Source organism: Tribolium castaneum, chromosome 10 (assembly GCF_031307605.1).
Source record: "Tribolium castaneum strain GA2 chromosome 10, icTriCast1.1, whole genome shotgun sequence".
NCBI lineage: Eukaryota > Metazoa > Arthropoda > Insecta > Coleoptera > Tenebrionidae > Tribolium > Tribolium castaneum.
Window position 1 is genome coordinate 6,607,649 of NC_087403.1, and position 25,847 is coordinate 6,633,495.

A 25,847-nucleotide genomic window follows, 5' to 3' on the forward strand; every position below is an offset into this window, starting at 1 on the left:
CCACAAATGCGATTTTCTTTTTAATAATTCCGAATTGGTTTGATGGAAGAGGCTCGATATTCATGCAATAAATAATCCTTCTTTCTTACAATTTGTTCCAGAGCCAGTATTCCATTACTACGACAAAACGGTATTTATCCAAATGACAAAACGGCAACTAATACGCAATTTGCCTTCGTCAATATTGATGATTTTCCCAATTTTTACACGCAAACTTTTTTAATTATAAACGGCCAACAGTTTTAAAGTCGACACTTTCTAAAGCTTTAATGACAGAAATGAAGTTTCGAAACATTTAACTTCACTACCGGTGAGATGTCGATATCCGCATCCTAAATTTAAAACGATTACCACTACGACCCCAAATTTCCCATCAACGTTTAGTTTTAACTAGGTTTAAGAAATTAAAACACGACTTTTATAAAGTTACGCCTAACGACATTGAAGTAACGACGATTTTTACAAAGCGTTAAATAAAAGCTTGTTTTAATTTTTAAAACCAGTTAACGGTTTTTTAAAAAAGGACCGGATTCTAGCGCAGGCTGCATTAAAAGCTACTTGAAAAACTGGTTTCCAAACGACTCCAAACATTATTTCAGCTGAAATTCACTTTTTATTAAAACTACAAATAAGCTTTTAGCTGACTTATTACTTGATGTTTCGACGAGAAATTGTTAACTTATTTTGCTCTCTGGCCGGTATTGTGAAGCGACTAAAAAGAAAGTTAACATAAATCGAACGTATTAAATCAAGCGAGTCGTTTTGAAAGCGCCAGAAAAGCTTATTTAAAGTCGGCAAACAAATTATTACAGGTGTCGGAATAAATCCGAGATTTGTCGAGTTGCACGTGGACATCAAAATTTTATGCAACACTGCCCAGCAATAAGTTAATCTGCTGGTTAGGAAAACAAATCGCAAAAATTTCGTTACAAATGATTAATTTTAGCTAGTGTCTAGAACAGTGTGCTAACCAGAATCTAATTAAATTTTGAAAAACAAATGTGGATGCAAGTTTGAATTAATTATTAGTTTCGTGAAACGACTAAACAAATCGTTGGAGCATTTTCCGTTTTTTGTTAAAGCTTCAGGTAGAAACTTTTCTGCAACTACATTACGGATTACGAAGTTGCATAATATTTACTTTTATATTCCGGGAACGCTTTCGAGCTTGGGCATCAAAAATTCTTCTTGTTTAAAGAAATACTCAAGAGCTGTGACATTTGTTTGATATGTTTTTGCGAAGGTTAAAAAGTGAGGCAATTTTAAGTCTGGGTGAAGTAAAAATCGTATCAAAAATTTTAATCGAGATGGCGAAGTTGCGAAGTTTTGGCGAATGTCAGTGAAACTTCTCGAACAGAGTCTGCTAGAAATCGAAGCTGGAACATTATCTGAATTTGGACTTTCACTTCGTTCAACATAATATCCATCGCACATTATGGCCTATTTGCAAGATCAAAGCTACACTGAAATGTAAGTTTTCGTTTAGTTGCGAAGTTGGGATTGATCCTTAAGTATCGGATTGTTATTTTGATTAATGACGTTTTGAAGTTAACTAACGGAATTGCTAATGCTAATGCCTGTCGGATAGAAATTGGAAAATGGAAATTTTGTAGACATCACAGATGTTTGCCTCTAATTAGTTAACTCCCGTGTATGTTTTGCATACATTAAAGTTTCATGAAACCTTCTTATTGTTATGTTAGTTCACGCTTACTAAACCCACCACACTTTCGGGATAAATGCAATGATTTAATTAACTGCGAGATATCCAACTTGACCCTTTTTCCATAAAGGTAACACAAACAAAACTCAAGATTTGAGAACTTCCTAATGACATTAAAGTGAATTTTGACGAAATTAACCGCCTCTGCGAACATCGCGCCAAGGCACACCACTGTATAAAAACACTGTAAACCAGAGAGTAGCAATTTTCAGTAAATTGAATTTGCGACTTTTTAGAAAAGCGGTCCGGAAGTCGCGCTTTTGACGCAGATCCGGCATAGCAACGCCAACATTAGGGTGGCTGCTGAACGTAACACATTTTTTCCAAAACTTTCCTGACTAATTTTATTGAATTTCTTGTTTCTTTCTCTAGCGGCAAAGGTTTGTTTTTAATAGAACGATTCCGGAGGATATTAATCCAAAGTGTTAAGGTACGCACGCCCCTGATTTATATAACAACTTCCACAAACTTTGCTTACGGAAAACCGGTTCTGGTTTCATAACGACTCTCAAACCGGTTTTAAACGCGAACAATCAAACCGGTTTTTTCTTGGTCTTCAAGTTTGAGAGTAATCTGTCTCTATGCAAAAATGCGGGGAATTAGATTTAGTCATATAAATATGTCGTGTATGGAGAAATCCGTATACGTATAACGCAATAAGAGGACGACTTTCTTCCGACAAGCTTTTAAAGTGGTTGCAATCTTAGTTTACGTTGTTACGGAGAGATGAGAAGGCGAATTTGCTTATATTTTGTTTGGGGATCGATAATGCGTAGGTAATAGCGCAATGATTCCAACCTTTTTGGAATCCAATGCAAGTACAAAAGGCAGGGCTTAAAACCCTGACAAATATAAATAATTCAACGCTACATCAAAACATCAGATGCTGTTTGAGAGGAGGATATGGAAAAAATGGCAGTTGACAGATGGGAAAATAGTGCATTGTTTTGAGGCTGATTTAGATTATTTTGTATTATTTTGACTTTCCGGTTTCAATTTCTCCAATGTAAAACCTTCCTGTGCTACTTAAGTAGTTCGTAATTGGATGAAAAACCTTACATGATGTTATTATAGGTGTAAGTAGATTATTTGGTGTTAGTCTGATATTAAATATATTCAACATAAGCATCAAGCGCGAGACGGGAATACCTGTCTAGTGTGATTAGAAGTTTAGAATTTGGGATGCACGCCTAGGATAGATAATTAAATTTGATTAATTCATTAAACCATCTAGAGCAAAATTTCCTTATTACTGATGCCGAGGGAGTTTACCAAAGCAGCTACGCATTTTGTCCTTGACACAACGTATCCTGCATCTTCTAACACCTAATCATATTCCCTGTTTTGATTTAAATTTAATGACTTTAATTTATCTTGATTATAATGTAACACTTCTATATCAATTAATTCGAACAATCCCCTTTTCGTTACTATTAGCTCCCTCATTTCATTAATAAATACCAGACTTATTAACACAAGTTCATAATAGGCACTCTAAACCGACACATCACAAAACACTTGACTTTTAATTGCTATTTCGAGGCGAACAAATTAACCGAAGAATTTTCGAACGAGACAACAATAAATACCGCCAACTTCAGACCACCAAAATCAATGAACATTCAAACATTAAATACTCGGCAAACTTCCCCTGTCAAAACTTTAATTCAGATTAATTATTAAACCTGGAAACTTCGAACCTTTATATTTTCATAAGCAGAAGTTTTCGATCAAACAGAACTTAAATTGTTTTCAGGTAATCATCTAATGACCCGCAATTGTGTAAGCTTCGTGCCGATTTCCACTCACCCTCTTTCGCCTCAAACTGTTTGTTCTTTCTCTTTGATCAGTTCTTTAAAGCTTGAAAGAAATCACCATGCAGAAGTCATAATAGCTTTTTTACATTCTCAACCGGAACAAATAAATTTTGATTTATATTTTTTCGGCATTGTGTATACTTTCTTTGATCGAAAAATTTGTAAAAGACTTTATCGGCTAAAAACACGTGCGATAAATACGACCTTTCCACCTTTTATACATTTTTGCACTAGAAAGATATTTATTTTTAGAACTTTCAGTAAAACATAATTCCATCTGCCAACACTTTCACCAACTCCGACTCACGTATTCCGAAAACTCATTTTATCGGATTTATTCTAACATACTCTTACAGAGCTCAATCTCCCCGAAAACAGTATTCACTTTTTCTACATGATTTAATGAAAACCTCGCACGTCTAAGTGGATTCTAAACCTAAACATACGCATCGATCGGCAATTCTATGACGGATACGTCTCAAAATCAAATTTCAATGTAACTTTACACATAAACAATCACGAACTCCACTTCAACTAAAGCCGATGAATAAATTTCACATTTACTAGCTGTTATTCCGCCTTTTCAAATAATACGGCTATAATTTATCTTACGAACTCGAATAGTATCATAATAACTAGGCGAATCCCAGAAATATTAACTGGAAGACTCAGAAGTTTTTATAGGCTCTTAAAACTTTTCAAGAAGGAATATTTTTTTAAATATAGGATGTGTGACACAGTTATTATGGCCAATCATTGTGATAATCGCCGTCTTGCGTGGCATTTTTAGCCTCCAATCGTTAGAAAAATCTCCTTAAGCACTCGTTTCCCGCTATTAATAAAATAGGAGAGTCGTGAATCTAGCAAATTTTTCAGGCAAAACGTCGAATAATTACATATTGTTGGATTTGTACGTGCGGAAAATCACGCTACACAAACCTCGAGCCTCGAGCTAGAAATTTGTCACAGCACGTAACACACTATAAGGGTGCTCGATGTTACCACCTTACGGTATAAATAGGGTAGACGCATTTCAAAACAATAGCTCCATAGTTTCAAAGTGTCAATCACCTTTGGTCTAGATAACACACTTTTTCACTTTGCATGAACAAAGCGGGAAAACAGATCCAAAAAATAGGCGAGGGTCGAAGTCTGATTAAAGAGGCTAAATATTTCCATGGCAAAAATCTGCTTTGCGCCATCGTCTTGTGTCTCTAGGCTAGGAAAAATGACAGATTACGCGGAGCATAAGTGCTGGAAATCTATGAATACTAAAGAGACGTTAAAAAATCGTTTTAAAATTCCCAAAAGCGTCCATAGTTTCCGCTTAACGCGTGTGTTTTTCGTCCCCGTTTTCGGGGAAAAGATTCAACTAGAAGTTCCATAATTGCAAAAGGGAAGCGGATCTAAATTATACGGCGTGTATCTCAGTTAAATTATTTGGTGGCTTCTAACGGCATCCCTACGCCGTGTTGTTATAAGGGTGTATTGTGGGCACGTCGCGCTAAATATTTTTTGCCCCTCACGTGAAAAAAGCTGATTTATTATCAAGATATCATCAAATATAATCCCGTCATCTATTTTTCACGTCCCAATTCATTCATGCAAAAATCCGCAATCTACAGATCTCTGTCTCTCACTCAATAACTCGATTACGTGTGACACTAATTTCATTCGAAGCTAAATTACAGAAAATGTCACATGCTTTCTGCCGGTGTTATCTTTTTTTAATATCAACATCTCGCTGTCGTGTGACTATTTGGCGGCGCTTTATTGATCAACTTTTCTTACTCTAATCCGGAAAATTTCAATTTAGATTCGAGTTAGATGACTCGTAATCCCTTTTAAGGCAATCCCGGGCTAACGAAAGGGTGAAGAAATATCAGTCTGGTTGAGATTTTCTGGTCAACAATTCATTATATTCATCCGAATTGGATTAAAACTTTCGGGTGGCTCTGATTTTATCAAATATAAAAGTATCGCGTGGAGGATAAAAAGTTCACCTAGTTTTAATGGTTCTTCTGCTTCGCAACTTGAAACATCCTTCCTTCCTCCTTCGACTTTATGGGACTTAACAGTAAAAGAACGAGAATTATTACCCCCAATTTATTTGTTGCCTTTACACGCAATTACAAAATGCCATCGAGGACCTAAGAGTAAACAATGTGTCCGCGAAAGCTAAGATATCCGACTAAGGAGACATCCAAAAAATTTATATACTTCTTAGACTAAAAGATGGCATACACACGCTCATAAATCATAATAAAATGTTTTAAGTCTGACACTGCCTACTTGTTTATCTCCAAATTCGCTCCACTGCACCAAACTCGAACGAAACAAAAGTGTACTAAACTAATTGCAATTTGCATTCCGTTCGACTTAATGCTCAAGTGGAAATCAATTTAATTCAGATTTACTGAACTTGCCCAAGTTTCAGCTATTTTTTACCAACCTGTGCGAAATCACGGTTCGACGTCGGACTGCTATTTTCGAATAAAACCCCATTCCGTGTATTGTTTAAACAGAAGGCTCTTGTTCTACGTGAGAGATATAACTATCAAGCAAATGCCTCCAGCTACGAATTTGTCACGGGTTGTAAGTTACAAGAGTGCTCGATGTCGCGCACCAACTTATACAACTTTGCCAAATTTCAAAATAGGATGCTTCCGGCTTATTCATTGACAAAATTTTTGCTAATAAAGCTGGTAAATAGGTCAGTTCAACTATGATTGAAAGAGTCCTCACAAATATTTGAACTACAGAATGCTTAGTAGCGTAACCCACTGTTTGACTTTGACAAACTAACATCGAGTACTACTACGCAAATCCTACGTTTATGCGGTTTCCTACAGATTAATTACTAATTAGTTTCGCAAACGGCATTTCTAATCATTATGCGGAAAAATATGTTCGTTATTGTTGTATGTGCAATTAAGTTGTTACGCAGCTTGGAACACTTTTATGGCTTTTGAATTTTTCAACCCCAGTAGTAAAAATTTTTTCACTTCACTACAATTGTGGGTTAACACAATAATTTGAGCCCAATAATATTAAGGGAAATCCGTCCCAATAGTGTGACCGCAAAACCTATTTTTGTGCGGAGCTTTAATCACAAAGCCCCGACTCGTTACTTTGATATGCTGTTGTACTTTGTGCTAATTATTTGCAAATTAACACAAGACTAATCAAGTTGTTTGACTGATTCCAGAACGCAGTAATAATTCGCCTATTCTTGAAATATTGCTGGAGCAGAAATTTGAGTAGATCTCATCTTGTGTCAATTATGTTCGTTGTTTGTAGGCTTAGTTATTTAGCGAAATATTTAATAAAGGGGCTTTTTCTTGTCGGAACAATTACTGAATACATATTTCATAATTATTAAGTAATTTGTAAAAGGAAGGCTCGCGCCGTTTGTGCGTCGACGCACCTTCGAAGCAAGACCAAAAGTAATTATTTTGGTGATACGGGAGATCAATGTTGGAATGCAGAAGCGAGGGTCGAACGGATAATAACATAGATTTAAATCTCTTTTGTTACGAGTAAATCTTTCTCTATGCATGTTTTCTCTGTTTTAGGTTCGCTTTATTGAAAGGAAATGTAAAACATCAAAGGTTTTGTATGGAAATCGCGTCAAAGGAAAAGTGTCGATGCTGTTTTACGATGGACTTCCTGTCTAATGTCAAAATTAAATCGGGATTGTGAAAATGGCGTTTTTTGGGGAGTGAAGGTAGCGTAAGATTTTGAGCAAGGAGGAAGCCACTCATGGCTTCCTCAACATCGGCAAGTTACGCACTCCTCTTATGGTTCTTATGGTTCCAAAATCTTCCGCCCATTTCTGCCCAGCTCATGTGGACACCCATATACGTCGGCGGAAACAGTGAGTAAATTACTTCGTTTCAGCAATGTACATAAATATGATTCCTTTAAAACCTGAAAGACGCGTTTATGCAACTTTAATTCCCCCTCTGTTTCTGAGATATTTCAGCTCGTATTTTTAGATAGGACACCCTATATATTATTAATGAAGTAGGGGAAAAATGGGTAGATTTTGCGGAATTATCTAGCGGATGGGTTCGGAATGAAGCTAGCGTCTGTCACAGGCGTTACATATGGGGTGGTTGATTATTAATTGAGTAAGGAAACTGTCTCAGTTGCATGATAAATGACGTAACGAAATAACGGAACATTTGCCGGGTCTTTACGAATCATAGCGTGGTCGTAAAGTGAGCATAAATTTCAGGCAAAAAGGCAAATGCGCTATCAAAATCTTGTCTATGTGTTAAATAAATTTATGGCATAATAGAAAAGCATTTACACTTATATGGTTCAATAAAACGCTCACGGAACTGGTGTAGCATGTGCGACGTGCGAGAGGTTTTTCAATGCAAACAAGTGACAATTTAATTAGCAATATTTGGAGTGCCTGTTATTGTCGGTAACCCTGGGGGTGTATAAAGAGAGCATTTGTTGTTTTCCTTAGGACAATTAATTAAGCCTCCCTTTAGACTATTATTTCCTTTAGTTATCGGAACAACTGGACTCTGATGTCATTATCATGACAAACAGACTCCTCATCTTTCCCTTCAACAACAGACCCAATTCCTAAGCTATTATCTAATCAGAACTTATAAATCCCAAGTCAATTTTTCTCCATTTTGGAGCCACAATGCACTAAATAATGTCGCCGGCACATAAATAAACAGCTGTTCGTGCTGAAAAAATAATACCGAAATCTATATTTTACGTATGCATATAATAAATTTTCAAAGTAAATTTATTTCCGGTCTTTGGGTATTTTATTCCCCGTCCCTTCCGCGTATTTCATGCATTCAATTTTTGTTGTTGCGCCCCTCCAGCGCCATGGATTGTCTCAAAATGACTTATGAATGTGCAAATTTAGGAATAATTTCCAAGTAATTTTTATTGAGTCAGTTTCAGGATTTTTTCGCCGATGTTATTTATGAGGCAGTTTCCTTTTTTTGGCATATTTTAAGTTGAAAAATAGCCCTTAAATCGCAACATAAATTGCTTGACACCCCGATCCATCACTGGCAATTTCCCCTAATGAAAGAGATTTGTAAATCATAAATGAAATTTGAAAAGTTTATTTAAAAGTTTGACAGGGGGATAGGAAGTTAAATTATTGAAAAAATCAGATTGGGACAATTTGCGAGATTGAAAGGAAAGGTATTCTACGTCTCTTTATTGCACCTTTTATTTGCAATAACATCACTAGCTGGCGCAGTATTAAATTGCCCGAATTTTAATCAAATTTCGGGATATTACCCAATAAATTCGTTACATTCCAGCGGCACTCCTACAGTCTAAATTGCGCCCACCGATCCTCTTAAACTCGGATGTAAGACCAATTTTAATATGCTCGTCAATTTTTTCCAGGTCAGATAGATTTATGGACGCAAGAGGCGAAGGGCTGCTCCTGCCCCTGGAACCGAACCGACCACCAATGTGCTTGTTGCGTGCCAGATGGGGGATGCCATTGCGGAAAAAATGCCCCGAATCGCTGCACACAATGTGGTCTAGAGGAACATTGCAATCACAGTATGTAGCATCCACTAATTTCATTTTACAATTTTTTACGCTTTTTAATAGCACGCGGAATGAATTCCTGCAATAACACAAAAACAAACAGAAAATTGCTCTGTCTTTCTGAATATTTTACGCTGAAACGAGAAATTTATGTCCCCTTATATGAGCTGCGAGCCCGAGCTCTGGCACCTTCCAGAGCCCGGCTGTCAGCTACACCACACACAATTTTTAATAATCATTTAGCTGATGATTTAATCTGGGTCCACCTTCTATGATCTGTTGCTTTGTGTAGTTTTTAATAAAGTTTTTGCGAAGTGCACTGTCGGTGTTTAATTAATCATCAGGGGCTGAATGGAAGCCTTTAGCAGCTTGGTGTTCTCTTATACATACATTCCCCATCAAATGGGCTATAAAATGATGTGACAAGTTGTGGGCGGTTTGGGGGCGTGCAGCAGTGCAAATATCCATTTTGTGTACTCACAAGCTCTCTCGTTTCCATTAAAAACACTCATTGAACTACCCGGTATATTAATTAAAGGCTTTAATTATTTACTTCGTTATGTCATTAATTAGTAGCAATCAGTTTTGATTTTCAGTAACTTCGAACATTTTGTAACGCAACGTCCGAGGAAATTAATGATCAACCCTAACTGTCAATTAACGGTATTATCTAGAGATGTCACATTCGTATTAATAAGCCGATAAATTAATATACAGCGTAAAACCCGCATTGATCTAGGTACAAGGGAAGACTCAATCAAAATCAATCAGACATTCCTCAAACAGTCCCAACTTGACACCAATTAATTAGTTGCTGAATCGGAAACCGAAAGACGCAAGAAATAAGGTTAATGCCTCGAAACGCGTTACGCCACTAAATTCTCCCGAGAAGCACTAGGTAAATACGTTTTTAAATTAAACCACGCCGAATTTGTTTCCTGATAATAACTGCAAGCTGGGTGGAAAAAATTAATAATAGAACACTACAATTTGATTTGGTTTTGTTAACTGGAAGGAGAGCCATAATTTTTGTATTGCGTACAAAACACAGCGCTGTCAGGAGGGGCTTAAATTTCGAATTTCCGCGTTGTTAATCAGCGCTGAATTATCGTTTGTGTGTATTTTTAATTTGTCGTTAATAAAAACGCGGATTATTTGTAGCGCACGTACGTGTAATATAACTATCAATGCGGGATTAATTATGTTTGTCAAAATGTAGTAAATGGCTTGTGGTGTGTGGTTAATTGGTGAATTGTTTGTTTCAGTGTGTAATGTGACGATAATTTCGAGCGAATTGATGGCAAGGTCCGGCAAAACTTTCGGCCAGATTAAGTCGCCCTCGTTGGAGGGCCCCGACGCCTGTTGGTACACATTTATTCCATCTTCAACTCAACGAATAGAAGTTCAGATTTATAGACTTGTAAATGCTGGGAAACATAACGGCACCAGGTCAGAGAAATAAATTTTGCTGTTATAACACATGATGTTACAAAGTTAGCTAACATATTATTCAACCAAGATTGTCGCGAATGCGAATATTTCGAATTCGGATTGTTCCAACTTGCCGCTTATTGTTGTCAGTGAGTTAGTTTCGGGTTTAGTGGCATACCGATACGAATCTTGCGCCGATATGCTTGAAATATTCCAAACTTTTTAATACCTGCGAGAGTTGATCTGTTCACAAATGGTGGATGCGCCGGGTGTTTATTTGAAATTTTATTTATATACAAGCCCGGCTGTAAAATAATAAATACGTTTTGTTATTCTAGTGTTACGTTACGGCTTTTTGCTAAATAAAACATTTCAATTCGCCTCCAAGCCCTTATATTTGCTTGGGTAACTAATTTCGCATCAAAATAAATTATGTTTTGTTGGCTTAAAATCAAAAATCTGAAAGCTTCCGATTTAGTTACAAGATAAGTTCCTTGGCAAATAGAATTTCCCTTCGAATGATTACAAACATGTTTGTAGCCGGAAGGGTGTTTTGAAAAGGGTGCGTTTATGTATTTAGCAAAATGACCGACACATCTCTGGAACTAGAAAATTGTTGCGTTATTTGATTTCTATTACGTTTTCCGCATGATTTCACGCATTCGGAGCACTTAAAATTTCAAAATTTTATCAGCGGTTTATTAAACAATTTAATGGGCTTGAATTGAAAAGTTGACTTTTGTTCTGTGTTGGAGGGGAAATAACATTTCGTTTATTAAACATCGGGGTTTCAATTTAAATCACTGCTAAATTTTAAATATTTATTCAGTTTTAAATTCAAAACTCAGTTTTGAAACCGCAATTTATGAAACGTTCCAATACGGTCGTAGTTTTATCAAGTGCTTATTCTTTTCGGAAAGTTTTTAGTTTCCAATTATTTCCAGTATTTCAAGTGTTTCCGTGGTAATTTACGAGACGGCCGAAAAAAATTGACCATATTTCGTTCTCCCAGAGTGTAACATATAGCCCCTTCCTAATTGTAACGCTCAGAAATTACTTAGAGGCGAGCAGGTGCAAGCCTAAAGAGCGTAAATCTAGCAAACACATCGTTTTTTGGTGGTTTTCGTTGTTTGACTAGATGTGCAAAGAGTTCGGTAATAAGCGAAACTTCACTCCAGTTCCATTCGCCCCTTAATAAATTTCATAACTGGAAACATTGAAAAGGGTTGCTCCAATTAGCATATGGTTTAAAATTTACAAGAAAATTTTATTTATGACACAAATGAACTTTAGAAAGCTTTGCCATTTGCAAGAGTGAATTCGCATCATGAATGGCATGTTTAATACTTTCTCAGGGATAATGATCTGCCATAAAATTCCGGCGTCCGGTGAGCCACCATTGTTTGATTTAGAGGTCGCAACTTACACAATACGGGAGTTTTTTTAATTAAACACTTTACCGCGGTGATAAGAATTTCTTTTACGCCTCGTTATTTTTCTGGGTCAACCGAAAGATCTCGCAGGCGCGAGGAGGCATTACCTAAATTTACAATCGCTTATCAGAAATTAAAATATTTCGCCATTAACACTGTGTGAGAAGGTTTCGGACAAAAACACATTTTTTAAATTCTTTCAGAAGGACCCTTATATTGGGCACGCTATCAACTTGTCTCCGCCTTTTAAGCGAGACAAGTATGTTCCAGTTTTCAGGCAAACGACCCGCCCTTGTCTCATCTCCTCTTTTTCAGTAACCGCATTTTCTAACCTTGCACCTTCCAAAGCCCATAACAATTCTTCGAGTTATTGCGTTTCCTAAAGCTCTTCTCAAAGGAAGGAAATACCAAGATATATATGACAAGAAAGTCTACTTTCGGATGATATATTCTTGTTCGCTTATATTTAAAAAATATGTCTGAACTTATCACACACTCGTCGTTTCCGGTTTTAATAATTTGCGGGAAATTAGATCCGGTTTCACTTGTTGCGTGCATAAATTATCCACATTAGTACGGAGAAATTCGATAAATAAATGTTTGAAGTATATCTTATTACAAAACGTGCGATCCCTCAGGAAATTGTATTGTTGCGCGAGATAGGGCCATATTTAATAAGTTTTTTAGGAGGGTTGGGATGCCGCATTCTGCATGCGCTTAATATCAACAACCATTACACTTAACAGTGGTTTATTTTTGGGCAAAATTTATTGATTTGATTGGAGTGAAATTACTTCGACTTGCCGTTCCGGAGATAATTACATTTCTTCGGAACGGGAAGTCGGGAAAAATGGCACATTCCGGTTTGTGACGAAAATAAATATTTGAAATAGTTTTTAAATAGAATTAGATTAAAGTGCTCCTTTGTGGCGCATTTAGGAATTTACTAGATAATAGGTGTAACAAATACAATTTGGAAGACTTTCGCAACAATCCTGGAAAACAAACTTTTCTCTTTAATCCCGATTTGAGGATTTTACTCTCGAATAAAAGCTTAAAACCGCGACTCCAATTAAATATTCGTTGGCGAAAGTAATTTTTTGCAGTTGTGTGGGAGGTTTTCTGCAACTCGCCGGAGGAACGGAGCCACAATACAGCCCCAGTGACAACCAGATTTGTGGGAGCAACGAAAGATATGCTCCGCCAGTCGTTTTCTTCGCTGACGATGGATTGGCCACGTTATTATTCCAGTAAGTTGCTTTTAATACACCGAGACAATTACATTTCGAAACAATAGTGGAAAAACAAAGGGCAACTTTATAGGAAACAGCTCCTTGGAGCATAAATAAAGCTCAGCAAAATTTTAAACAGTCAACAAGTTGCCGTGAGCGCGCCTTATCATCAGATAAATCATATCGTCGTTTTAGAAAAAATCTGGAAAACTCGAGCATTCTTTAAAACGTGACAACAGCAATATTAAAACCGTAATTTGGAAAAATGAGATCCGCAAAAACACTAATCTTGCTTAAACTGTGCGGTGGCCCTTTAACCGTCTTGGCCTGATTTTTCATTTTTCTGCATTTGCCACAAGTGTTGATTCAAAATTACCAATAATAACGGAAATTGAGATTTTTCGCTGTGCCTCGAACCACAAATCATCGATGCTCATAAATTACAATGTCCTGCGTTTTAAAATTTATCTTTTAATTTTGTGCGCTTATTCAACTGTTAAATGCGGAATCACATTTTAGGCAAAATTATATTTATGTCAGCGGCCGAGAGGCAGTCCAGTATTAAAAAAAAACGGGTGGAAGCTTACTTTGAGCTGATTTTGATAGCAGACAGGACTATAATATAAATGTGGTCGGTAAGAGTGATTTCAAATAAACGATTTTAAATCGTTTACCGCTTGATGCTCGAATATAATCTGGCGAGATAAAGGTGGAAACAAAGTGGATACAAAATAACTTCAGTGCTTGAAGCCGCTCGCTGCCGTAAAACAATGCCATCATAAACCGAAAAATTAAACGAGAGCATAACGCATTGGAATATTCATGCCGGTGGAAATTTGAGTAATTGTTGTCCTTATTATGAATTTAATGCGAATTTGGCGTTGTTCGTTGTGGCATTTTAGATTACTTAGATGAAATTAGATTTTAAAATGTGGGGAAGCACGCGAGCAAAAATAGCAGAGCGAGGTGTTGCTTGGGAACTAATTGAAAATAATTTCAGTGTCCAAACTGGGTGCAAATTTTGGGGTTAATGTGTTTCTATTCAGCTAGAGGCATCTGGTGTGACTATTGGGTTTGAATGCTCTTCAGCAATAAAGCCCTAATTCACCTTGAATTCTTAATGAGGTCCTCTGAATCCGCAACGTGATCGATATAGTAAATATTTCGCAGAGCCATTAATGAAATTGGGGTTATTCGACATTGTCGTAATGAAAATTTTTTGATATAGCACAAGCGAAAAAACAAACTTTTCAGATTTCGTTATGAGCTTGAAGAATCCGGCAACGATTTCCAAACTTTGGCGAAAATACAAAGTTGGAGAAATAGAAAACGTTGCGAATTCGCAAGCTCACAAAACTAATTACAAGCTCGCTTGACCCTTTCGTACAATTTTTATCGCATTTCGTCCAGGGGCACAATGCAAACTGCATCATAATGAATTTTCCCTAATATCCCCCAGCGTAAATAAATTTGCTATTATCTCATTACGTACAATTTTTTGCTTTATTTACGCCAGATCCGGGCTTTTTTAATTATTATTTTAGGCACTTTCCGTCTATCGTGAAATTGCTGTTTTGCTAGCGCACGTACCGACGGTATGTTTTTGCAGCTGCTAATTTCCTTATCCAATTTCTGTTTATCCCGCAAGGCACATAATTTCAATAGTTGGCTTAATGGATCTATCCTAGTTTAGGAGTTTTACCACTTTTGCACCACTACGTGGGCGCATCCCATCACAGCGCCGACGACTCTATTCACTAAAGCTCAAATAGCAAAACGGCTAAATAAATAGAAAAACCCATAAACGTAAACAATTAAATGACAACAAATTACATTTACATTTTCATTTATTTTCAATCAGTTACACTGCAGGCCCGCTAACCACCGACTAGTAATCACTAACACATGGCCGCACTGAATTGCACTCTTTACTTTAATAAAAATCACACAAATATTATCCCGCAAAAATATTAAAACAGCTAAACAAATAAACAAATATTTATCCATGAAAAATGCGCCAAATACGAAGTGCAAAGTACATGCAAATAACCGCCATCTTAAAAGTTTCCTAAATTTTTGAAGCCCGAGCGTAATAGCACACCAGAGCAGAATATAATTGACCTAATTTCTTCAACGTTTCCTGCAACTCCCTGACCTTATCTGACCGGGGAAAGAAATAAACAATTTACTTGTACAAATAGAGAAACACTTGCTTATGCCCTACTTCAAATTGAAATAAAGCTGGTTGGGATCACCCACAAATGCACAAACACGTTATTTATCCCGATATTAGCAGAACGCAAGAATAGAGAGAAAAAGGGAAACCTCTCAATGACTTTTGTCCACAAACCACAACAGACACAATAATCTTATTTTATGAAAATAAATTTTAAAACACGTATATCCCATTTTAGTAGATGAGGAATTTTACGACAAAGTGAACAGAACCGCACTAAAATGCTTTTTATGAAGTGAACGCTGTTTCGAAAATAATTTCATGTATTACTTACATTACGGGGATTCCGTTTAAATAAATGTGCGAAGAAAGCGTATCTTTATTTGTTGCGGGTTGTGGGGAAGGTTGGTTTGGTTACTAATGAGGGTGAAAACTCGATTTGTGCGAAATGATTGAGTGCAATTGGGAGCTAAACTTGTCTCAAATAGCATTTGCAACTTCTTGCTTTTGATAATTTGTCACCCTAATCAAAATTCCCCGTCCCTCAATAATTAAATTTGAATTTTTTATTAGATTATAATAAAATTGTATAAAAGGAGATGGAATACCCCAAATGGTCGAGTTTCGCCGAATGTACAGTAATGAAAGAGAAGGTAAAGTTCGGATGGTTTAAGTAATTATCCTTTTTGCGCGGCCTAATTGCCTACAAATTAAAACAATGTTACTTCAGTTTAATTACTTTCATTTACGCCGGCAAATATATATGTTGCATTAGTTTAATTAAGAAGTAATTAAAGTCGGGGCTTAAGACCAGCATTTACATGTTGGTGAGGGATGAGTTTTTATGTTTGGGTGATTAACGATTTGTTTCCAGGATAACAGAGAAGACTAGGCGTTCGCAATTCTTGGCATATTTTAGTTTCACATCAATAAATAATAGCGACGGGCTGGGGTACCAACCGCGAGGAGGAATGAAGCTCCAAAATACAGGTAAGCAAAAATATTAATATTCCTTGTTTGCCCCTAACTTCCTTCAAATTTCGGCCACAAACTTGAGCTGTTACGTAATTTATATGTTAATTTATTATAAGGAGCTTTTTCTTATAATAATCTTATTTCAAAGACACCGCCATTTGAGGAAACTTCCAAGGTGAGGAAGCACAAGCTACTTCATGAAATTTTACGCATTTCTCGGGATGGGCCGACTTCAATTTCTCCTCTTTTTAATTTTTCACTTATACCTTGCAATAATTCCGCAGCTTATGCCGAAATTGTTTTAAACTCGATTCCGGCAGCCGTTGTTATTGAACGGAACTTTTGGTTGTGATTGAGTTTTAGATTAGTTTCGAAAGAAGTCATTAGAGATATGAGAAAGTTAGTTTTTGGAATTATCGGATACTTCCAATATTTATCCTCAAAGCATTTCTGTTGCTCCTTTAATTTCCTCACACAACACCGAAAATTTTCAAAATGAAATAACTGCAATAAAGTGTTTGCCGACTCGCTCACACCTCGAATTCATCACAATTTCACCGATCAATCATTCTCGTACAACTAACCGAAATCGTCGCTTTCACAATTCGCGTAATTGCAGTTTAATTGTTTTGGCCCTAGTTTCAAAACCGGGATGTTTCCTTTTCTTTGGAATAATGATTTCTGAATGGCAAATGCATCTGCTTGAAAGCAAGTAGGAAAAATGTTATCTTTCCATTCCGATCGTTAAGCTTATTATTTCGTGCGGTCTTCTCATTCAGCTTCTGTTGTTATTACCTGCTGTCTCAAAAATCGATTGGATTTTTTGTCCTTCGAGTGTCCACATTTTGCTTTGAGCGTGTCTGAATGAATTTCAAATTTTATGGCACACTTTTACGGGAGCAGTAAGACAAACCCTCTTTGTTCAATTTGAAGAGAGTGTCGTAAATATTGTCTTAGTGGTAAAGAACGTGTCGTTCTTTTATTACACGAATATCATTTTTCATATGCACTTTGCAAACGAGAAGTACAAGTGTGTTCAGATTAAAGCCACGTCTGTGAAAAAAGCGCCAGGTGTTCCGAGCTTTCACCTTCGCACGTGAGACACGTTACCTAAATATTTTTCCACTTTCAATTTTATAATCGCATCCGTTTGGTTGGTATTTGCTCTTCTCTTCGGTTTGTTTTTGCGGTATTGGATGATATTGGGCTACCCTTTGGAAGGATGGCGTGTCCTCTCAAACAAATTATTTCGTTTTAGTTCCAACTTCGGTTTAATTAAATTTGTTAAATTTATTTCGGACCAAAAGCATCATCGAAATAAATTTTATGCATCCGGCCTTTAAGCAATTGATTAAATCTTTCGGCTTTCTTCTCCGACTGTATAAAACAATTACTCGACGCACCAAAGGAAAATGTAATCGCAGCCCGACACGTGAATCGCCAAATTAAACCAGGATCAGCGATTTCCTCCCCGAAACGAGCCAATGTTTCCCTCCCACTTCTGTTTTTCAAATAATTTTGGCAAAATTAGCTTGATTTTTAATTTGACAACTGGTGACGGTTAATATCCGTTTGAATTAATCTACGAATCGACGCTCATGGCCAAGTTACTGTCACTAAAGTTAAGTGAGTGACTCGAGATTAGAAATCGAACAGAGAAAGATGTCGAGCTGAAAACACAATTCAAAGCTCGCTTTTCAGCTCGAGACTGTGATAACCCTTCATATTTAGATAATGCATTAGTTTCAACAAATAATCAAACAGTAATAAGTCGAGTTAATTATTGTTATAACTGAGTATTAGCCTGACACCGCAAAGTCGGCTTTCCTTTGTTGGAGCTTCCTCTTACACGACGAACAATTTCTCCGACTCAGACCACATTTGTAGCACCCTTAAGTTTTCACAACTTCTTATTCAAAACTCTTTTCATTATTAAAACTCACTTTACTCGCCTCTAGCCCGAGATGTTTGTTTTTAATATATTTCTTGTTATGAAATTTTCATACAAGTGTTTATAAATGACTGGGGCTTTTATTTTCTCATAAACTTACGGCAGCATTTCGAGTGATTGATGCTACATTAAATATTTTTTTACGTAGCTTAGTCGGAACAAGTTGATAAACGGTTCGTACTCAATCCGTTCCGTAAAAGCAAGACAAAGCGCATATCATTGAGCTCCGCGCTACGCCGTGTGTATTTACGCTTAAACAATTGCACCCCTTTCGCATCACTATCACGGTGTTAGGAGCCGGAAGACAAGACTTTAGCTCCACCGAAGACAAAATCGATCGCAATAACTTAGACGGAGACAGTCTACTTCGTCTATAAATTTTAAAAGTGGCACTCTGCACTTAAAAATCTCATCACATAGTACCAGTTGCTAACCTCGGACTTACCGACGTTCAACTTTGACAGATTAACTCGTCTGATGTTGCTCTAAGTTAAAATTGAGTGCTGTTCGTTTATTTTGGGAATCTGAATTGTTTGGAAATTAGAAAATCGCTCGCTTTTATAAGATATAAATTTCGCTCCGCACCAATATCTCAAATAGTTTTCTCGTTATTTTTGGCGCAGGGTGTAGAGGGTGCGGCACGTGCTTATAAAAATAAGAGGAAAAGTTTGACGCCTTCGACGTTAGATATAAATGACGATTTTATATATTTCTGTTTTACCCAAAACTCGGTTATCCGAAGTTTGTTATGTGTTGTTAGAACAGAGAGTGTGAAGTTATGTTGCGGTGCGGTATTTGAAAAAAGTAATTTTGTTAGAGGGAGAGAACGGAGTTGTAAACTCGGGTCACATTTTAGTTATCGGCCAGAGAGCCGTTATTTAATTACAGCAAATGAGTAAAAAGAGCATATGTTGAATTTTGCAGATTGCGACTGGTTGTATCAGGACTTCGCTTGTAACAAGTCTGAGCAAGGAGGAGACCCTTGTGTATTGGCTAGTCCGAGTTACCCCGGAGTGTATCCACCCCATCGACAATGCAAATACCACATCACAACTAGCAATGAGAACATTCAAGTACGCATTAGTTTCACTGCACTGCTGTTACCGCAGTAAGTTTATACAAGTTTTATCAATTTACTTTACATGGGCCTTTATTTGCGCAGCTAATAGAAACAAACTGACCAGAACAGTTGAATTTTGTTTAATTACTTTCGCCGAAAAAGCGCTCCGGATCTGCCGGCGGAGACTTAAAATAGATTAATAATAAAATGAACTTGTTACAGGAATTGCAAAACAGATTACATATCGATTTACCAAGGCTCGACAACAAGTAGTCCTCTACTTACAACTTTATGTGGTAACCAACGCAAAACTTTAGAGTATTCCGGATTAAATTTACTCATAGAGTTCAGGTAAACTATTAGATGGGACCTAGAAATTATTTTAGTTGGCGCTTTCACGACTTCATTATGACTATTCCCGACCGGAAATGAAACTGTACCGTCGGCCCGAAATCAACTGACGACGTTCAAATTTAATTTCACTTTAATTTCGAACCAACACTTTCCTCCGCGGTTCATCGATTATCTCAGACGTGTCTGAGACATTGCACGTATTATTACAACCCTTCGCACACACTGAAATGAATTTTAATCGACTTCAATACAACTCTTCCAACGATTACAGGTCCGGACCGCAAAAACCCCACTTCGATTATAACGGATTTGTCGCCACGCTGAAATTTTTCGAAAAATCGCACACCACCGAGGCCCCAACCACCGTCACACAGCCCACCGTACGGACCACCATGTCCAATCTTATTCTTCGTAAGTACTTGTGTGGCTTTAACGAGACCATCTCGCTGTTTACTCGCACAGAATATTGTCAGGTTGTCTCTATTGTCTAGTTGAGTAAATTCAAACCCTGCCTTTAACTATGTAGAAACCTGCATTTCATACGTCTACGTTCACCCTTCATTATCCTGCCAGCAGGTTGCCAAATTGTGAGATGCAAATAACACTGAGCGACTAAATCTTGCCGCATATTTTATTTCGTGGCGGAAATTAGCCCGAAAAACTATACAGGAGCTGCTAGGACAAGTCAATTTTTGAAAAGTCGGTTATGAATGAGACCAAATGAAAAGGATTATTGTTTAAAAAATGATTTTATAATTTTTAACTGAGAATTGTAGTTTTTTTACTTTAATAGAAAGTGTTATAATTATTTATGCCTAGTAATATTATAAAAATCACTTCACTTCCGCCCCAAAACCGACTATATTCCGCGTTCAATCAACAATTCAAGCCGCAATTAAAAAATGCACAATTGTTGAAATGGCAAATCCAAAATATTAAATGTTATAAAACAATGTAAATTTCAAACAACACCCTATTAATTTTTTTTGTGGCAAACAGTTGGATATTTGTTCAGTTTAAACGAGAAAACAGAGTACTACAATATTTATATTTAAAAAAATTAATTCATGGTAAGATATCACAAGGAATCTGCTATAAATAAAGGGGACCTTCTCCAAGCAAGGATGTTTTGCCTAACCGGTGCCGCTTTATTAAAGCATGTTCGGAGGCTGAATTTACAATTTGCTCGTTTCTCGCGCGTGCTTCATTGCCCGAACGTGTACAATAGTTTTTGGAACAACCCAAAAATATTATGAAAAATTTTTCAGATTTTAAATTTAGTAGTTATCTTTCGTATTTCACGAATAAAAATAACGTGAGAATAGTAAGCACAATTAAGTGAATTTTTGTAAACAAAAAGCTTTCCCAATATGTGTCAACGCGTGCGTCTAAAGTTAGTTTAGAGGTAGAGTATTTTATATTTGGAATAATGAGAAACTGTGGAATTAGCAGAATAATCGACCTATTACTAATTTTTCTCCAAATCGACCAGTGAGAGGAATTATTTAACATTGGTCTTTGCGCAACAAATTGAGTAGCTGGACAAAAAGTTGATAGTTTTCGATAATTGCGGGATTTTAGCGCTGAACGAAACGGTAATGTCGACTCCGGAGACTTCAGGCTGTGACATTCTTATATCCGGAAATAACACGAGGTCTGGTCATTTCGATACAAGGGAACACGAATGGCATCCCATTTGCCGTTTAGTATTCCAAGGCCGTCAAACCGACGTGGTCCATGTTTCTTTCTTTAATTATCGATTAAGGTAAAAAATTGTGCGGCCAGAAGGGCACCATTAATCTGTCAGAGACGTTTTAGGACTGCTTTATGTAAGTCCGTAATCGAAATAATAGACAATAAAGTGGAAGACAAGAGGAGCATCATGGACAGGATATGTAGTCCCGTCGTGAAACAAGCTCGAGATCATGACAGCCGTTCCGTCGAGCAAAAGACATACTTATCAACGGGCAGCACCATGATAATCACATTCAAAAGACCCTCAGCGCCGCTCTCAACAAACGAGGCCGAGTTTTTGGCCGGCGCTTATTTTTTCCACGATGGTAAACGTCGGCAAAGTCAAAGCGGTGCTGTAGCTGTGTGTTTCAGAACAAATTAGTGGAACCATGCAGCCTAACGGTCTCTGCGACGTGAAATTCAACGGAGTTAACAGCCCTCTTGCGGGCATGATAGATAATCCGGGCACTCAACACTTATACTGGAATATTGACGGTCCTTTATCATGCCGCCAACAGTTTGTTCCTAGCAGCAACCAAAGCATCACCATAAAAGTCCAAAGTATCGAGAAGATGTCGAAAGAGCCGAGCTGTGTGACACAGTGCGGCGATAATGGCTGTCGCTGTGTTTCAAGCAGCCCCTTGAAAACTATTGATCATCTCGTGCTCCTCGCCGACAACAACCTGAACATCGCCTGCCTGTGCGGCAGCTTCCAGAGCGAGGGGCTGCCGGTGAGCGCCCGCACCTGGGGCTCCCTCACCGTCATCTACTCGGTCGCCCACTACACTTGGACTAAGAAGGGGTTCGGATTTTCCGCGTCTTATGCGTTCAATACCGACACGATCTGCGGACAACATATCTACACGATCCATTCAGGTACGTCTCGGCGACCCGCCACCCGAACTAAATTCCCTCCGCAGGTGAAATTACGATGAAAAACCTGACGCCTCCGGAAAACCTAAACCACTTCTACCAGCAAAGCTGCACTTGGACTCTGCACTCCAACGTGGAACGCCAGCTAGAACTAGATATCACCTCCAACCAAAACCGTAAGCGAAATCGCACACCGACTTAGATTTGTTCCAATTCGATTTGCGCCAGGTCCTTGCACCGCTTGGAACATCAGCATCCACGAGTACTCCCCGACAAACAACCAGCATTTGGGGGACCAGATCCACACGTTTTGCTCAAGGGACAACCACAAGCTCTATCTGCTACCTTGGAAGTTAAACACAGTTGTTGTTAGGTGCGTGTTTTTTGCATTGTGAGTTCGCTTGATGATTCTTGTTTTCCAGATTGTTTACGCTAAGTAGAACTTTACCCCAATTCAAGATAAAATGGAAATCGCAGGTGGTCCGCGCCAATACGCGGTTCGTTGGAGCGCCGTCTGCAGCACCCAATGCTGTGTCATCAACAGACTACCTAGAACCTAATTTTATGGGCCTTCTATATATGCTTTTAATCCTAAGCAAACTGTGTTTTTGGTGTGGACCTAGTGGATTAAATAGATGAACATTGCAACGACAGAACAACGCTCTAGTGATCGTATTTATTTGCACACGATGAATTAATGTTATTCAGAAATAAAATCTACCCTAGACAATGTAGACTACCATGCAGATTTTGTACTTATTTTAATTAAATATATTGTATATAAACGAAAAATATGCCTTTGAGGCTGTATTTTTCTAAACATCTGCTCAATTTGAATGCCAAACACTATGCATCCAAAATTTAATAAACTGTCCACCACCTTACTATCCCACCCACCCGAATGTCAATACCTGTGGTAAAAGTTCCTACAAACACATTTTTCTTCGGCTTATTTCGTATTGAATTTTGGATGTGTAAATGTCTATGATGTCTCTAAAGAATGATATTCATTCTTGACACATGTCTATTCATCTATCTGTGATATAACTATTTGAAATTACGATCACATAAAATCAGTAAATATAAAGCAATAATACCCAAAATCGGAAAAATTGGATGAATAGGAAAAGAATATAAACAATGATTTTCAGGTCGTTAACTATAGAGTAATGTAATTTAAAATTCAATTTTGATGCATTTTAGACTCTCTAGTAACTTTTAGTTGTTAGAATGTTATCATTATCGGTAGAAGCTTACTAGAGTATGAAAAAACGTACTTAAGGACTTAGTTTTAATTTCTGTTGTATTTTATAAATATTTACAAGGAGCCAACTTAAATTCGCACGCTACCTATTGTACGACATTAGCATAACAAACTTAAAAAGGCATTAACATCGCGATATATATAGCCTATTTTTGTGCCGTTTTTGTTACAAATTGAGCAGCTGTTGATGTGTTAATAGCACTGCACAATTTTGTTGTAATGTTAGGTTTGTGTCAATTATGAGATATATTATATGAGAACACATTCTTCGAAGATGCATTTGTTTGCAATAAACCCAACTAGCAACCTGTCTTTTTATTTCATTGCCCCTAAAAGTGTCAAAACGGGTGATCCCTGATTTTGAGACACTTTATATCCCACAGGTGACACTTGCACCATTTGAATATTCCGTATGAAAGGCGGAACGACTACACATTTTCAGTTACGATCGAATTTACATGTTGACTGCACAAAAGCGCAAATAGTATTAGCATAACGCATCCCTCTTCAAGGATGCTGTTCCATTTGGCCCCATAATGCTCATCTTACCGCGAAAAAAATATGATGAACAATTCACAAAATCATTACTTTTACCTATTTGTTCAGCAACGTTTTTACATTTTATGATTTGATTCTCTTATTATAATTTATTCGAAAAATTTAAAAAAATCGTAGGTGAACCCCATATGGCGCATGCTTGAAGTCCAGTGTTGTGAACAAACCTCTGGTTATGCAGAGCATTAGCTCGTTTTTCTCCACTTATCCACTGAGTTAATTAATTTTTTTAATGCAAAAAGTGGCAATGCCTCGGGCACCATTTCGTGACCCAGTTTTAACTATCTAAATGTAGAATCCCTGAAATTTTGTCATTTTAAAAAAATACTTGGAGATTTTGATTTTTTATGTTTTGCAAATATTTCGGAAAAGAGATGAACTTACTTCCTTATAAAATCGCACACCGATAGACCTACTACGAATTTACCGACACGAAGTAACCCTTCTTAAGAAGGTTTAATCCAGTTTAAGCCGACAGTTGGGATTACTCTATTTACCGTTCTTCACCCACTAACTTTGAGAAACATTAAAGGAATGATTAGCGTTACTTTTCCTTAATACATTGATTAAAATTAGAATCCAGCAAAACAGAGCTGCAGACATGCTAAGAAGTTCGTTTTGAAAGACACAAAATCGATACCTTTATTTTTATGCACTAAAGAATATTCGTTGTCTTTTTTAATTTATTTCTAGGAAGCGCATCTACTTGGCATGTTTTAAACTAGTTTCAAGGAAATCGTAAATAACCGTAGGAATGCACCTGTCAGAGCCGTAATGGGGCCGATTTTAATGCAATGTAAGGACACAACATATTTACTGTCACTATAAACACAGAACTTTGAAGCTTGCCTTTTCGCTTGGCGTTTGATTAGCTTGATCAGCATCATTTCATGTTTGTATAAAATCCAGTATAAAATTGTGAAAACAAGAGGAAATCTTAAAAAAGCATGAAAAATAAAATAAATAATTTTTTCTCAAAACGTACACATGCCTTAAAGAATTAACATAAAAAATATTCGCTGTACAATTAATTTTTATTAAAATTTTATGAAGTACTTACCCTCTGTGTTTTAAGTAGTTTCCAAAAATATTTTTAAATCTTAACAAAAAATATAATCTGTTTAAGTAACTAATAGGTGCAAAGAGGTGAATTCATGGAGGGTGCATTTTTAATATCCAGAGTTGCGCTCCGGTTAGATATTTATAAAAATAGTTCGTTTTGCACCTAAAAATGTCTTGAGTCTTCCTCGCGAGGAACATTTTGCAAAACGAATTTTCTCCTTTCTAATTTACACGTCGCCGCCGCGATGATTATTAAGTGCACCCGTTTTGTAAATTTTTTCATTTATTCTACCCCTTGCGGTGTAATGAATTACGTGTTGGCATTCGTCACATGCCTCTGGCTCAGGATTCTCACGAATCATCAAGTTTCCTTTTTGTAAATCTAAGTTTTTCCGCAATTTATTGTTCGAATTTCTCGGTTGGTGTCTAAATGGGGAGATAAATGTCAGCTGGTGCAAAAAACAAGACTTATACTAGACTCGGGCTGTAAGCGTTCTTTTGGTGGCGTAGCAACTTAACGGATCTCTTGAGATCGTTTACGTAGATTTGCTACAGCCACTAAAAGCAGCCTTGAGAACCTTTACTTACATCGTGGCTACGCTCCCTCCAAACTTATTTACAAAAAGGGATAACATACGTGACAAAATTCGCTATTTAATT

The 25,847-nt window shown here is 37.1% G+C and overlaps 1 protein-coding gene across 1 annotated transcript in view; it reads left to right on the forward strand.

Moving 5' to 3' along the window:
• The window catches only part of LOC658825 (uncharacterized), a 61,538-nt gene extending 37,658 nt beyond the window's left edge, over nt 1-23,880 (forward strand). The window contains exons 2-15 of the mRNA XM_015983832.2: nt 7,116-7,417; nt 8,938-9,099; nt 10,353-10,536; nt 13,058-13,201; nt 16,234-16,349; nt 19,210-19,393; nt 19,568-19,696; nt 19,971-20,110; nt 21,281-21,464; nt 21,518-21,759; nt 21,806-22,309; nt 22,354-22,482; nt 22,535-22,679; nt 22,729-23,880. Coding sequence (XP_015839318.2) covers nt 7,303-7,417; nt 8,938-9,099; nt 10,353-10,536; nt 13,058-13,201; nt 16,234-16,349; nt 19,210-19,393; nt 19,568-19,696; nt 19,971-20,110; nt 21,281-21,464; nt 21,518-21,759; nt 21,806-22,309; nt 22,354-22,482; nt 22,535-22,679; nt 22,729-22,945 — 2,595 coding nt within the window. The 5' untranslated portion in view covers nt 7,116-7,302 and the 3' untranslated portion in view covers nt 22,946-23,880. The remainder of the gene's footprint in view (nt 1-7,115; nt 7,418-8,937; nt 9,100-10,352; nt 10,537-13,057; nt 13,202-16,233; nt 16,350-19,209; nt 19,394-19,567; nt 19,697-19,970; nt 20,111-21,280; nt 21,465-21,517; nt 21,760-21,805; nt 22,310-22,353; nt 22,483-22,534; nt 22,680-22,728) is intronic.
• The last annotated feature ends 1,967 nt before the right edge of the window (nt 23,881-25,847 follow it).